Source organism: Camelus ferus, chromosome 22, assembly GCF_009834535.1.
Source record: "Camelus ferus isolate YT-003-E chromosome 22, BCGSAC_Cfer_1.0, whole genome shotgun sequence".
In the NCBI taxonomy this organism is placed as follows: Eukaryota; Metazoa; Chordata; class Mammalia; order Artiodactyla; family Camelidae; genus Camelus; species Camelus ferus.
The window spans coordinates 17,168,610-17,184,413 of NC_045717.1; the positions used below are offsets into that span (position 1 = coordinate 17,168,610).

A 15,804-nucleotide genomic window follows, 5' to 3' on the forward strand; every position below is an offset into this window, starting at 1 on the left:
ACCCTAAAAAAAGAAAAGAAAAAAAAACCACTACCCTAGATCTAATCAAGCCTTTTAAGACGAGGGTTGGCAGATTGTAAATATTTTATATTTTAAACAAATAAATAACGATATAATAAAAGATAAAAATAATATTATAAATGTTATATGTAATATAAAGATACATCATGTTTGCTATATAATATATAATATATGCAATATTAATATGTATAGTGTAAATGTAAGTATATATAATATAAATAAATATAAAGGGCCAGATTGTAAATATTTTTGGCTTTGGAGCCATACATGCTCTGTCACTGTAGCATGAAAACAGCCATAGGCAATATGTGAATGAACAGGCATGGCCGGGTTCCAATAAAACTTTATCTATAAAAACAGATGCATGGACTGTGGTTTGCTGACTCTTACTCTAGAATATATAAGACTGAAGAGACAAAACAACCAAATGTAGTGCAACGCGTGAACCAATCGTGATTGGGTCCTAGTTTGAAAGAAACAGCTAGTTGGGAATGTTTTAGCACTAATTAGGAAAGTTGGGGATGCCTATGGAAAGCTTTAAATAATGACTGTTAGTTTTGGTAGGTGTGTGGGGTTATATAGGAGAATGACCTTAATCCTTAGAGATGCCTCCTGAAGTTATTTAGGGGGTGAAGGGTCTTAAAATCTCCAGGACTGCAATAAGGGAGGGGTGAGTGAGGAAAGTGTGCAAATGCAAGGTCAGATCACGCTTTTATTTAAAATGTTGATATTTTGTTCATCATGCATTTTTATTCATTTTGATTTAAAAAGTATGGTAATACAATGTTTATCTTGAAGGTCGAGGGTTTGTTTTGGTTTTTTTTTTTGGCGCCTCTTAAACTTTGTGTCTGAGTTGAGTGACCCACTCTTCTCACCCTTGTCCCAGCCCTGATCTTGAACTGATTTAGCAGGAGATTGGCTGTGACAGGGCAATTGGGGAATCTCGAGAATGAGTAACTGTGTGTTTTTTGTCCTCAATATTGTAACTTTGCTGTGGGTTTGAATATTTTTAAGCTTTTAAGTCAACAAATTTAAAAATCTCTAGAATTTAAAAATAAAGTTAAAGTTAAAAAAAACCCAAACTCATAGATACAGAAAACAGTATGGTGGTTGCCAGAGGCAGGATGTGGGTGTGTATGTGTGTGTGTGTGTGTGAAATGGGTGAAGTTGGTCAAAAGGTACATTCCTAGGGGGAGGGACTGGGGAATGTAAGAGCTGTTTGGGTGACCAGCTGTCCTGATTTGCCAGTGACAGAAGGACTATCAGGACATAGGATTCTCACTTTTAACTGGGTTAGTCCTTGGTACACAGGGTCACTGTGATCACCCTACTTCTGATTTTTCCTTTATGCCCTTATTCTTCTGTTCTATTTGATTTGCTTACCATGAATGTGTATTATTATTATTTAAGTATTCACCTAATAAAGAAGCTGATTTCTCCCCCCGCCTCCCCCAAAAAAGTTGTAAGATAAATAAGTCCTGGAGATGTAATGTACAACATGGTGACCATAGTTAATAATATGTACTGTATATTTGAAAGTTGCTAAGAGAATAGGTCTTAAAAGTTCTTATCACAAGAAAAAAAATGGTAACCATGTGTAGTGATGGATGTCAACCAGACTTATTGTGATCATTACACAATACATACAAATATTGTATCATTATATTGTATGCCTGAAACTGATATGTTATACGTCATTTATATCTCAATTTAAAGAGTCTCAAGAATTTAACATAAATGAATTCCTGCTGTAGCTAGAGGGGCTCTATATTCCACTTGTCTTGGGACAGTCCAATTGATTGAAGTTGTCTCGGAATAATTGTTAAGAGCTCTCCCTTTCACTCTCAAAAATGTCCCAGTTTGGACAGTATATGTCAGTACAGTCCTGTTAGCACAATAACCATGCTCTCACCCTGTCTCCGTCAGGGCTGGGAGATCTCAGGCAAGTCACTCCACAGCAAAGCACGGTGCTTGTCAAACAGTCATAGCTACCAAACTCCTTCTCAAATGAAAACTCACTACAAAAACCCCACCCAACGTAAGCAACAGTATAGAGTAGACTTCTATTAGTAAAAATGTCTCTCCTATGTTCAAATTCGTATTTACGTACAAAGCAATTGTACACACATTTTAAGCCAGAAGTTGTAACTGAAATCATACTCAGTCACATCCACTTTATTTCTGCGTTGGGTAACTCCCTGATTCACAGAGACATGGTGGCAGAGTGGCTGTTTTTGTCAAGGGCTCCCCTCACAATCTAAGTTAAATGCAGATGGCAGGAGAACCCTACGTTAGTTATCTCCAACACCTTAAAACCTGCTGCCCAGCGTGCACTTTATTTTTTTTTTAATTGTTGTTTTTATTTATTTATTTACTTTTGTTTTTGTCAGGGGGAAGTAATTAGGTTTATTTATTTATTTATTTATTATTTTTATGTATAATGGAGGTACTGGGGATTGAACCCAGGACCTCGTGCATGCTAAGCCTGCGCTCTGCCACTTGATCTAGGCACCCTCCCCCAATGTGCACTTTAAATTTAAAGTTTAAAATATTTTTAAAAATGGAATTTGATGCTAAAATTTGCAGAACTACCAAAGCCCTCCTTGGAACCCTAGTTTGAAAAATGACTGAATGAGACTGTCAGTAGGGTCACATCCAGCTCAAAAGCCTCTATTTCTAAAGTTGCTTTTTCTGAAACTCTATCTGGAATTCCAATGAAGAGGAAAAGGAATAGCACCTTGAAGGTTTGGACTCTCTGGGGCAACAGCCCCAGAAGCAAGCGGTGCTTGTAGAAGGCAGCACGCAAAGAAGAAAGAGCCATTTAAGCAGAACGGAAACAGCTGGACTGTTGAATTTGCACAAGGTGGAGATGGTCCAAAAGCATGGCAGAGAGATGTCGGCAACTCTTCCCATCTGCTTCCAAGAGCCTCCAGTTTTTAAGATAAAAAGCATCTTGATCCTCCAAGTTTGGGAGCCAGGGAGTAGAGATGGAAGAATGATAACAGGTTTCCTGTTTTAATGCCAGCCTGGGTCATGAGTCAGCTCATGAACTAGAGACACACAGGCCAAATGTGCCTATAGATGTAAATCTGAGCCAATCACCAGCTTTAAAAAAAAAAAAGTGGTGGGGGAACATTTCTCATAAAAGGCTGGATTTCTGGCTTTACTTACGACAACAGGAAGCTCTGGCACTGGGATGCTTTCCCTGTGGCGGATCTGAGGAAGAGTCAGGATACCCATGTCCACCCAAGACAGAGCAGTGCCCTGTTCCTATTGTCACCATCACTCTCTGCTGCCCACCCAGGTGCACAGCAATCATCTAGATTACTCACTGGCCCCTAGGAGCATCTGAGTGTGGTACCCGTGGAATAGATGGTCATGCTTCTGAGTCTAAAATCGGAGCGAGGTGGTCCAACAAGGATCGGGACAGGGAGGCTCTGGGCTCTTATTTCTCAGAGCTCTTGCACCTCAGGCTCGTGACTTTGAGCAAATCACAGCTACCTCTGCAACGTTCAGTTCCCTTGTCTATAAAATGGACACAGAAACTCCTGCCCTCCCTGAAGTGTGGGCTGTGAGAAGGATCAGGCCATAGCACCTGGAGCATTATAAACTGAAAAACTCTGTGGTCCATGTTTGTGGTTTGGTTGGTTTCACATCCATCTTTCCCCCTTTGGCCTCCAGATACCAGCACTCCAGTTTCCCCTCTGGCAATAGCCTCTCCCATTCTCAGTCCACAGAGTTGGGCGGTGTTGACTCCATCCTCAGCCCTAACGGGAATTGGATCAGGCCCGCCAATCAGAGTATTGCATTCTCCCCAGAGATAGCTTTGTGTTCCAGGATGTGTGTGTAAGCCAGCTGGAGCTAACAGACTCAGCCAGGACTTTGGTTCAAACTGTTGGGTAAGGGAAACTCTCTTTTCTACTGAACTTGGCTGTCATGTTGTTAACCTGGGGATGGAAGGTCTGTGAATGGAGCTGACAAGGAGGAGAGAAGAGTAGAATGATGGTGGGAAGCAAGGTCTGGATCACATAATTGGAGGCTTTGGGTCCAGATATACAGCAACACATTCATTCCCTTTTCTTCAGCCAGATCGAATGGGGCGAACCTCACTGGAGCCCATGAGGGGTTTCTACACTAGCAGGCAGACTTGTGAGCGTTTGTTTGATTTGGATTCGTTTCCCTGGGCACTCCCTGATCTCGAGTCCTGGAGTGCTCCTGCAGCAGCTGCCAGCTCTTCTCTCTGCCTAGATTTGACCATCCACACTGCCTTCTTGAAGTTCTTGAGAGGGTCCTGTTGTGAGATTCTTGATGAAGGGCACTGGAAACGTTCACGGATGAGATAGCCATGTCTGCTGGGGGCAATGAAGCCATTGGAGGTTGGGATGATTCTGTTCACCACGGCATGGACAAACTGGACCGCCAGCAGTGCGCCTGTGGGGGGAGGGGGAGGAGGGGAAGGCACAAAGGATAAAAAGGGGGCCACAGATATCTAATCTCGCATATTCAAGAGTTAGCTGCATGGGGCCAAATCCCTGCTATGCCCCTTACTAGCTTAGGCATGATATCTAACCTCTCAGAGTCCCTCTTGCTCCATCTGCAACATGGGAACGATAACTTAACCTCCCTGCTGAGGGGAATTCTGAAGATCTGAAGATATCATGCATGTCAGGTGCTAAGTATCAGTTTCAGCCTAGAGTGAACTGAGTAAATATTATTTTTATTGGAGGAGGAGTAGGAAGAGAGGTTGTGAACCTGCCCAGGATGGGCTTCACGGCCACAGTTCACAGACCTCACCTTCTTAGCCATCTGTGACTTTTAGCCAGCACCTTTGTTACCAAGTTTGGGTTGAGGATTCTTGGGCTCCTCGGTTCCATACCAGAATGTAATGGTGAGGGATAGCCAGCCCCTAGCTGTTTGTAGCTTGCCCCCTTCTCTTTCACATCCAGCTCCATCGTACACCCCTAGGGGCTTCAGATACATACGTGTGAACCCCCACCCAGCTCACACATCCAGACTCCACGCACACTACTCTTTGCCCACCCTCTGAGCTTGGGGGTGTGCACACTGTGGACACAGCCCACTTTCAGAAGGATAGATCTGGGGAAGAGGCCTACACACACCTGAAAGAGGGCTCTGAGCCAGATGGGGAGGGTGTTCTGGAGTTCTGGGTACCCAGAACATGGGTCTAGAAGAGGAGGTATAGCTCCAATTGGGCCTGTTCCTGGGACTGCAGATACCTCCCTAAGAGGAGGGACCCAGCTAGGGGAGGACAGAGCAGGGCCCTCTAACAGCCAGGACCCAGAACAGGGCCCTTCATTGTCAGATCTAAGTTCAGTCCTACCCTCAAAGCAAAAAGACTCACCATCCAGCACACTCCAGACGATTATGGAGCGATCCTTCAAGCCTGCATAGACATACTTGTCATCCTTGGAGAAGGAAGCACATTGGACTCCTCTGCAGTAAGAATTCTGTTGAAAAAGGCAACGTGAGCTTGATTTCAGACGGAAAGACTCCCAGGAGTCCAGCCCCAAGGCGTGTGTGTAGGAAGCCAAACTTGTAAGCACCCCTTGGGGAGATGGATGAAGTTAAAATCTGGAGAGATGGGTAGCACTGATATTCCCAGGACCAAAACATATCGTCAGAGAGATTGGATTGAGCGAGTCAGTGACATTTTGCATTGGAGAGTGGGAATTACGGGATTTAATTTCACCAATGAGCTCGGTTATACAAGTATTAGCTCCAATTGTGTTTAATGAAAAGCTAGATGCTAAATGCAATTTGGGATCCTAGATTAGATCCTAGACAGAAGAAGTTACTTCATTGAAAAGCGTACAATCCCAATAAAATTGATAGTGAACAATACTGTTCCCATGTTACATTCTTAGTTTTAGCAGACGTACTCCAGTTAGTATATCTAGTCTAAGATGTTAACATCAGGGGGACCTGGTGAGTGGCGAGTAGGTGGAAACCTTTGTACTATCTTTGCAATTTTTCTGTAAATCTAATATTGTTCCAAAATTAAGTTGTTTTTTTTTAAGCTATGTGTTTAACTTCTGTGGTGACAGTTCTCATCTCAAAAAGGCAAACGATTACTTACCTCTCAGCTTTATAGTGGCTTCATAAAAAAGAGTAAGTCAGGTGGGATGAAGGCTTTTTAAGCTCAAACTACACATATTCTGTTCACTTAGTTACAAGATTGTCTCCCTTAGTTTATTAACAATTTTTATGTCTTGCAACCTAAAATGCTGATCTTTGTTTTGATTCTGAGAAACTGGAATAATAGCATCAATTTTACAAGACTGTTGTGAGGATTAAATTATAGAATGATATTTTAATATGTTTATTTTTCATAATATATAGTGTGAGTATGTAAATATATAACATAGCTCTTAATCACAATGATACAAGAATTATAATAACGCCTTAAGAGATGAATAGTGCAAACTCTTAGTATGCAAAGGAGTCACCGGTTTCCCTTTTCAGAACCTTCACAGCTGCTGTTCCTTCTAACTACAATGCTGTTCCACCAGACTTCCTTGGCCTTCTTAAATAGCAGCCCTTGCCACTCTCTACCCCCTCTGTCTTACCCTATTTTTCTTCAAACACTTGTTGCACCCCAACTCATCGTATATTTGTTGCTTTGTTTTTATTTCACAAAACATTTATCAGGCAGGGGCTCTTCTAGGGACTGGAGCCATCTCAGTGAACAAACCCACAAAAATCCTGCCTTCACGGAGCTCAGTGTCTCCTCCACTAGAACGTGGCTCCGAGATGTGAGATACCCTGTTTACAGCTGCTTCCTCAGCACTAGAAAGAAGCCTGGCATAAGTTGGACCATCCAAACCTTTGGGTGAAAGAATGGCCAGTCAGGATTAGGGTGAGGAGAGTGAGGCAAGGCTGTGCCACGGAAGGATTTGGACCTTGCCTTTATTTTAAAGGTTGATGTTTTGTTCTTCATAGGTTTTTTGGATTTATTTTGATTTTTTAAAACATCACGCTAAAATATCATTTCTCTGGATTGACGAGTATTTTGGCACCCCCTAAAACTCTGCTCTGGAGGGGAGGACCTCTCATTTGACTCACCCTAGTCCTGACCCTGGTCAGTGGGACATGGTGGGCACTTAATAAATGATGCCTGTCATCAGTGTCTTAACGCCAGGGCCTAGCATGCACGTGGTGTGGCAGGCCACGCACCGTGTAGCTCATCTCGAATTTCCACTTGCACGCCTGCAGGTCCCAGAGACACAGAAGGGCTTCTTCGGACCCACTGACTGCTAGCTGCTCCTTGTGGCTGACCTCCACGCAGGTGACTTGGCTCCCGTGGGCCTCCAGTGGGAACACCTTGGAATTCACACACTCGTAAAGGAAGAGGTCCCCATTGGTCATGCCGTAGATCACGCGGTAGTCAGCCAGAACGGCCACGCTGGCGATGGTGTCGGGCAGCTGGGTATAGAAGGTGTATGTTGGCCCGTCAATGACCGGACAGGGGTCCCCAGGGCTGATGTCCAGCACCAGGACCATGCTGTCATAGGCGATGGCCAGGTGCCCTTCGTCCTTACTAAGAGCCATGCAGTTGATGGCTTTCCGGGCCTCCGGAGGGGGGATGCACATCACATCCTGTCTGGAATTCAGGGGGAACACCAGGACGATCCCAGAAACGAGGCCCGTGAAAAGGAGATTGGCCTGTTCCGCGACCTCCAGGCACCTGACCTCATTGGAGGTGTCCAGGACATCTTGCTCCTCACCTGTCATGGGGAGAAAAGCACATCAAGAACAGATCATGGAGGGTGGGGAGGGTGTAACTCAGAGGTAGAGCACATGCTTAGCGTGCACAGGGTCGTGGGTTCAATCCCCAGTAACTGCATTAAAAAAATACAAACAAACAAACAAATAAATAAATAAGTAAATCGAATTATCTCCTTATCCCCTCCCCCCCTAAAAAAGAACAGATCATGGGAAGGCTGATTCCTATTTTTAAGGATTTTTAAAAATGCTTTCATCAACCATACTCTTCAACTCGGTGACTGTTAGTTTCCCTGCTTCCCCTCCTGACCTCCAATTATCCAAGCTTTAAAAAATGAAAACTGCAGCATCTCGCTGCCAGGCCTAACACCCTGGGAAGACTTCTCACTGCCCCCAGAACAGATGTATGTGCCTTTCAGTGGGCTTCATGGCCTCACGTGACCTCTCCTCCAAATCGCTTCCTATACAGACTTCTATAAAGGGCAGAAGGGCGATTATTTGTGTCTTGCAGGCTGTCTGCTCTCTGCCACAACCACTTGACCCTGCTGTTGTAGCCCCCAAGCAGCCACAAGTAATATGTAAATGAATGGGTGTGTCCAGATGTGGCTCACTGGCCCTGGCTTGCGACTCCTACTTCATTGCCTCCACATTGCTCTATTTCGTAGGATCCTGCTTTGCCCCAGGACTAGCAGTCAGGCACTTCTGTCTTGCTCACGGCCAACTCCCAGAGCTCCGCCCGGTGCTAGCACTGAACAAATGTCTGCCAAATCCCTGGATGCATGAACTTGGGCGTGCATTTCTTTTCTCATATTATTTTATCATTAATGAGGAAATTTTACACCTTCATCCACCCAGCTTTACCAGATCTAAGGCTTCCCACAGCCACTGAGTGAAGGAAGCACCTCATTTGGAAATGCCTGGGGGATGGGGGCGTGCCCACCACCCAGGATGGCACCAGGCCAGTGACTGCCTGATATGGGAGTTAAAAAGGCTGACCCCCTCGCTTCAAGATGGGACAATCCTGAGGTACAATTCACGCTCCAGGGTTCCTCATGGGACCAGGCTGAGCCTCCATCCTTGCACAGTCCTGCCCCTGCTCAGCCTGCTTCTCTTACTCCCTCTTGGGTTTCTCCTGGGGGCTCCGTCTACACACCACTTGTACAGGTATCTTCATCACACACCCTGCCTCCAGGGGAGCCTCAACTAAACAGGGATTGACAACCAGACAGTCACTTACCATCTGCGGGAAATTAATAAAATCAGATGGTCTTATTTTCTATTGGCCACTTTCAACATGACCGGAGTTGGGGTGTTAGAGACTGAATGTGTCTTACCCCAAAAGGCATGTTGAAATCCTGCTTCTTAATGTGATGGTATTAGGAGGCGGGGCCTTTGGGAGGGGATTAGGTCATGAGGGTGGAGCCCCCACGAATGGGATTAGTGCCCTTGTAAGTAAAGACAGGAGAGCTTGCTTCCTTCTCTGCCCTCTGACACTTGTGGATACAATGAGAAAGTGGCCAACTGCAAACCAGAAAGTGGGCTCTCCACAGACATCGATCTGCCAATACCTTGATCTCAGACTTTCCAGCCTCCAGAACCATGAGAAACATGCATTTGTTTAATCTCCCCACCACCTCCTGTCTATGGTGTCTTGTTATAACAGCCCAAACAGACCAAGAGAGGGGCTTCAATTCCTACCCATACAAATGACTGTGCTTAGATCTTACAAACCTTCTGCCAGGTCCCAAATGATGACTTTGTTTTTGTCCCCAATTTTAGGGAAGTAAATGTAGCTTCCATTGTGTGACACTGCAGTGAGGCCTGTGCGGTCCAGAAATGGGGTAGAGGCCCTCGGCTTCTGAGTATAGGTGAGATCCCAGACTTTAAAAGATGAGGACTGATGGGAAGCAGATGCCACCAAGGCCCCACCCTGGGCCAGCAGGCTCACAGGGGCCCCAACGCCTTCCAAGATGTCTAGCAGAGTCCCCTGCTCTGACAGACTCCACACCTGAGGATGGAAGCAGAGGGGCAGAGCTGTCTTCTTCTGGAAATAGGCTTAAGCTCATCTGTCCACCTAAGGTAATCTTTTAGGCTGCAGTTCCAGGGCCTTCACATCTCTTACCCCCTCAAGCTTCCCCACATCTCACTATCCAGCTACCATGGCAGTTCTCAAAGTGTGTTCTGGGGAATCCCTGGAGGGTACCCACCAGGTGGTTCTGCAAAAGGGGGTTTTCAGGGAGTTCCACAAAAGCAAATAACTTTTGTAATAATTTAAGAGGTCATTTGCCTTTTCTACTCTCACAAGTGAGCAGTGGCGTTTTCCAGAAGCTATGGAACACGTTATCACAACAGATAGGATAGTGCAGAATTGAATATGAGAATCCAATTGTCTTCTTTTAAGCCAGACAAGAAAAAGATTTGCCAAAATGTGCAACGATGACACTCTTATCACTATTTCTGTTTGTTGGTTTCAGACAATGTAGCTGTTTTCATAAAAGTGTGTTATTCTGTTGACATGTTATATTAACGAATTAATGGAGAAGTATTTTGAGGTCTTGTCATTTAAAACTTTTTATATGGCAATTATCAGCAGAGACTAAATGCAATACAGGATCCTGGAAAAGGACATTTGTGGGAAAACTGGTGAAATCGGATCTGAGTCAGTAGATGAGTCACTAATATTGTCCCCATGGTAATTTCTTGGTTTTGATAATGGAATCGAGGTGATGTGAGAGGTTAATGGGGTGGGCAGCTGGGTGAAGACTGGATATATGCATGGGAACTCGGGGCTCTCCTTGCAAAGCCCTTGTAAATCCTAAAACAATTCCAAAATAGATCATTTGTTAAAAATATACAAATCATATTGATATAACCCCCATAAATAGAGGCTCCTTGGGGTCTTCAATAATCTTTAAGAATCTAGAGAGGTCCTAAGACTAGAAGGTTGGAAAACTGCTACTTTTTCACGTGCTTTTCTCCCCAGCCTCAGGAACTTTGAGCTTAACAGAAATTTTCCTTCCCTCTCCCAAACCCTGCTCCACACTAAAGGCCAAAATCCTCCCAGTTTTTGAGGTTCAGTGGGAATTCTCCTTTGTTGACTATGTTGGTAATTCCCCCCAGGTCTGTCTCTGGGTCCCAGGGGATCCCTCCCCCAATATCCTCCCAATGACCTGCCCTGTTCTGCCTACACTAGTTGTTGAGGGATTCTGTGTTTTGAAGCCAGAAGATCCCTAAAGATTCCTACTTTTTGTTCCAGAGGTGGAGGTGAGGCTGATGGGCTGGGAATCTCCTCCTGACCTGAATGAGTGCATCCCGGGACCCAGTGACAATCAGATTATTTTCAGGACCAAAAACAGCCGTCTCCACTGTGTCTTCATGTTCAAGGTCTGTGGCCATGAATCGATGAAACCCCTGTGAGTCTGCCAAGAATATCCGCACGGATCTCCCAAAACCTAAAATGGCAGGGACTTGGATTATACCTTTTATTCCTTGAGAATAATGCAATCCCATCAACAAAGATTTTTTCTGAGCACCTACTATATGCAGGTGGAAAGAAAACAATGGTGAATAAGACAGACAAGGCTCCCATCCTCAAAGAGCCTCCAGTTGGCAGGGAGGGCGGTGCAACAGTGATCAATGATCTCCCAGAAAACAGTCAAGTTATTTATTATCACAAGACTGTGAGTTTCCAGAGGGCTGCTTCTGCCTCTCTGGGTTGCTCATGGTCCCCCAGAACCTAGCGTAAAGCTGGACACAGAGTCAATGTATTTTGAAGATGGAAAGAAGGGAGGGAGGGAGGGAGGAAAAGAAAGTGATTTACAATTGTAATAAAGGCAATGAAGTCAGGGACTGGATGCCATTAAAAAAAATGGCCACAGAGACACAAAGAGCAGAGAAGGCAACGTGAAGACGGAGGCAGAGACTGGAAAGATGTGGCCACAAGCCAAGGAATCCTGGCAGGAGCTGGAATAGGCAAAAAACCCCAAAAAACCTCTCTGGAGACATTGGAGGGAACCAGTCCTACCATCACCTTGATTTTGTTAACTGTGAATGGGACGGCTTTCCTGAGTTATGTGAGTCCTAACAAACCATCAAGCCTGAAAGTGATCTTGGGGACCCCCGAACTGCAATTCTATTTATGAAACTTCAGTGAAATCCTTGCCTGATCTTAGCTAAGTTAAGATCGAGGTACAGCTCCCAAGCAAAGGCTGGTTCCCAAAACTGGTTGGGGAAACTGCTGAGGCTCCTTTTTCTCACTGGCTGCTGGAAAGAGCCACCCTTTAAAATCAGCTGTAACAGGTTTCTAGGTCATTGAGATCCTCAATGTCTTTCGTCTCAGTCCTGATTCTATTTTGTGCTTCTATCCTCGTTGTCATTTGTCTTTTCTTCCTGTTTTCTGTGCTGCTCTATTTTACACGTACTTAAGCCACCTGAAATTCTTTCAGAAACAGGATGGAGGGTATAAATTACTCAATCATCCATCAGTCAGTCTTGGAACATAAGCACTCTACTGGACCTGCACTCTCCCGTGTGGTCACCGTGAGCCATATGCGGCTATTAACGTGGCTGGTCCAAACTGAGATGAACTGTAAGTATAAAATACATGCCAGATATCAAAAACTTCACACAAGAATATTAAAAAAAATAATGTGAAATATATAATTAAATTTTTCATACTGATTTCATGTTGGGTTTGGGGACCTATTGGATTAAAGAAGATATATTGTTGGGGGGTATGCATAGCTCAGTGGTAGAGTGCACACTTAGCATGCATGAGGTCCTGGGTTCAATGCCCAGTACCTCCATTAAAACACATTTTTTTTTTTTACTTAGTCCTCCTATACATCAGACACTATTCTAGATGCTAGGAATTTGGCAGTGAGAAGGATAAACAAAACTCCTGTTGCAAGAGCTTAAATTTCAAACAAGAAAATAGATATTAAATAGACAAATTATCTGTATATATAAAAGCCACAGTGGTGTTAGGATAAAAAAAAAGATATATTGTTAAACAAATGCCACCATTTCTTATTACCTTTTAAAATAGGGTCATGAGAACATTCACACTAATAAACATGGCTCACGTTTGTAGTTTGCATTACTGGACAGTTCTAGTCTGGAGTGTCTTTGGCCCCTGGAAATGGCTTTGTAAAAATCAGACTGATTAAGGGCAGTGAAAGTAATCTGTATGATGCTATAATGATGGATACGTATCATCAGACATTTGTCCAAACCCACAGAATGTACAACATCAGGAGTGAACCATAACGTAAACTATGGACTTTGAGTGAGGATGCTGTGTCCAATGCAGATACATCAGTTACAACAAATGCCCCACTCTGGTAGGGGATGTTGATACTGGGAGTGGCTGTGTGTGAGTGGGAGCAAGGGGGTACATCGAACTCTCTGTACCATCTGTTCAGTTTGGCTGTGAATCTAAAACTCCTCTAAATTTTTTTTAAAATCAGGATTTGAAGCATCTGTGGGTCACCTCCACCAGGTAGCCTTCCCTGATTGCTTCAGACTAAGGAAGGGAACCCTGTCACATACTCCTATAGCCCCTGATTCTTATCTTGTCATAGTACCAACCACTCTTTCTTGGGGCTACCTATTTGCCCATCTTTCTTGCTAGCCTGGAAGCTCCTAAAAGCAGGGTTTGTGTGGGCTGAGTGTACTCCATCCTCTCCCCGAGCCCCACTCTATCCCTATGACTATCCAGCAGGGATAACTACTCTCATTTCAAAGAAAACGGATCAGAAGCCCCAAAAGGTTAAGAGATTTACGCAGAACAGGGGTTGGCAAGCTACAGCCCCAGGGGCAAAAGTTGGCTGATCACCAATCTTTATAGGTGAGCTAAGAATAGTTTTTACATTTTCAAATGCTTGGAAGAACTCAAAATAAGATTACTACTTCATAACCCATAAAAGTGATATGAAATTTAAAATTCGGCATCCACAAAGAAAGTTTTATTGGCACATAGCCATACTCACTTTAAATACTCTCCATGACGGCTTTCTCATCACAAATGCAGGGTTGGGTAGTTGCAACAGAGACTGGCAATGATGCTTACCATGAGGCTTTTGGCAGAAAAAGTTTACTGACCCACTTCTCCCTTTCCCCAAGCCCCTCTCCACTTCCAACCTAATCCGGAGTTGCCGCCTCATGACTCCCAGTGAGATCCAAACTCTACCTGCAGCGAGAAGGGACTCATCTTCGGAGACCACCAGGAACTCCACAGCTTCTGGAAGCTTTTCCAGCAGGCTGTCTCCTTCAGAGGAAACCTGTGCAGAATCAAGGATGCCCATCAAGCATTCCACAGGGTTAAGGGTTCAGGGTCAAGAGCTTGAATTTGACGCAGGGCTCTGCCACTCAGCAGCTCTGTGATCCTAAGCAAATTCCTTAGCCCCTGGCTGCCTCAGTTTCTTCATCTGTTAGATGGGTGATAATATCAGAACTGCTTCCCAGGGTATCGTGGGCTAAAAAGTGCATAGGATGATTCCCTCCAGCACATGGTCAGCCCTCCCAAAGTGGCAGCTACTATTATTACTGTTGTTGTTGTTGTCCTAACCAACTCAGGGGCCCAGAGAACATCCCAGCGTTCTAGTTTTCTGCCCCTACAGGGGTGCTGGAATTTCAAAGAAGATCCAGAGATAGGTTGGAGCCGGGGGAGGACAATACCGTTCTCCCCATTCCTGAGTTGCAGAAAGGAACTGATTTTGTTCAGACCTAAGAGGAAGGTTTTTAGGGATTTTTTTGTTTTTGCTATTGTTTTTGTTTTAAGCAGGGGAAGGAGGAAATGAATTTCTACATGGCTGTTATTGCTAATTTTTTAAAAAATTGTGATTCTTTTAAAGCTTTAAAGTATTAAACAGTAATACGGTATACAATTAAAAAAACAAACATCCAGAGTGTGCCATGAGCATCTCCCCACCTTCCTCGCCATTCCTCCTTCTCCCTGGAAGGAACTGTTGTCTGTTTGCTGAGAATCCACTTGTGTAGATGAACATTTACACAAGCCTTCTTTTCTCCACCATCCGTCATAGGTATTGTTCTGCAAGTTTCTTGCTTTTTCACTTAATGTGTCTGGGGCAGTGGTTCTCAAATGGGGCAGGGGTGATTCCACCTCCACCACCACCCACCCCTCGCCACCGAGGACACTGGGCAATGTCTTAGAGACACTGTTGCTTGTTATGATGGCAGATGCTCTGCATCTAGTGGGTGGAGGCCAGGGATGCTGCCAAACACCCTACAATGCACAGGACAGTCGTCACAGCAAAGAAGGACCTGGCCCTGGATGTCAAGCACTTAGAAGCATAGATCCAAGAGCCAGACTGCTTGAGTTCAAACCCTGTCTGTGACACTTCCCAGCTGTGTGACCTTAGGCAAATGACTTCACCTCTCTGTGCCTCAGTTCACTCACCTGTAACATACAAATAATGGCAGCAGCTACATTTTAGTGTTGTTTTGAGGGTTACCCTAAGAATAACTGCACACCAATGTTTATTTCTCTCAGCACGCAGAATTCCTTAGACTATTTAAGTCAGATGTCAGAGGTTAGTATTGCAGACATATATCTCCAATTGTTGGCATAACTGATCACCATATTATCTGTAAAAATTCATCTAGTTGTTTGTTAGATCATTTAGCATTGCTCCGTAATTCTCAGGTGTTTTGTTCTTTCCCCCATCATTGCTTTTTTTCTGTATATCTAATTTCCATTCGTTTATCTTTAATTCGCTATCTTTCTCTGCTGCGACTAGTCTTCTCTGAAGTCCATCAGATGAATTCTTTATTTCTGAAATTCTATTTTTTTGTTTCTAGCATTTCCATTTTTCCTTTTTTTCTAGTTTTGATTTTGAAATTTTGAAATTTCCCATCTGTTTACACTTGTTATTCACCTTTTCTATTATTTATCCTAAATAATTTAAAGTTCTTGCCTGATTATTTAAACATCTGAGTCATTTGTGTATCTGCTTCTATTGGTTGCTTTTGTTCTTGATTGTGGTCCTGTTTTTGCTTCTTTGTCTATGTCATAATTTT

At 44.0% G+C, this 15,804-nt stretch overlaps 1 protein-coding gene across 1 annotated transcript in view; it reads right to left on the reverse strand.

The window, feature by feature from the left end:
* Positions 1-749: 749 nt before the first annotated feature.
* Positions 750-15,804, reverse strand: part of NWD1 (NACHT and WD repeat domain containing 1) — a 62,730-nt gene continuing 47,675 nt past the window's right edge. The window contains 6 exon segments of the mRNA XM_032465351.1: positions 750-4,452; positions 5,384-5,489; positions 7,216-7,766; positions 9,496-9,772; positions 11,062-11,216; positions 13,955-14,045. Coding sequence (XP_032321242.1) covers positions 4,151-4,452; positions 5,384-5,489; positions 7,216-7,766; positions 9,496-9,772; positions 11,062-11,216; positions 13,955-14,045 — 1,482 coding nt within the window. The 3' untranslated portion in view covers positions 750-4,150.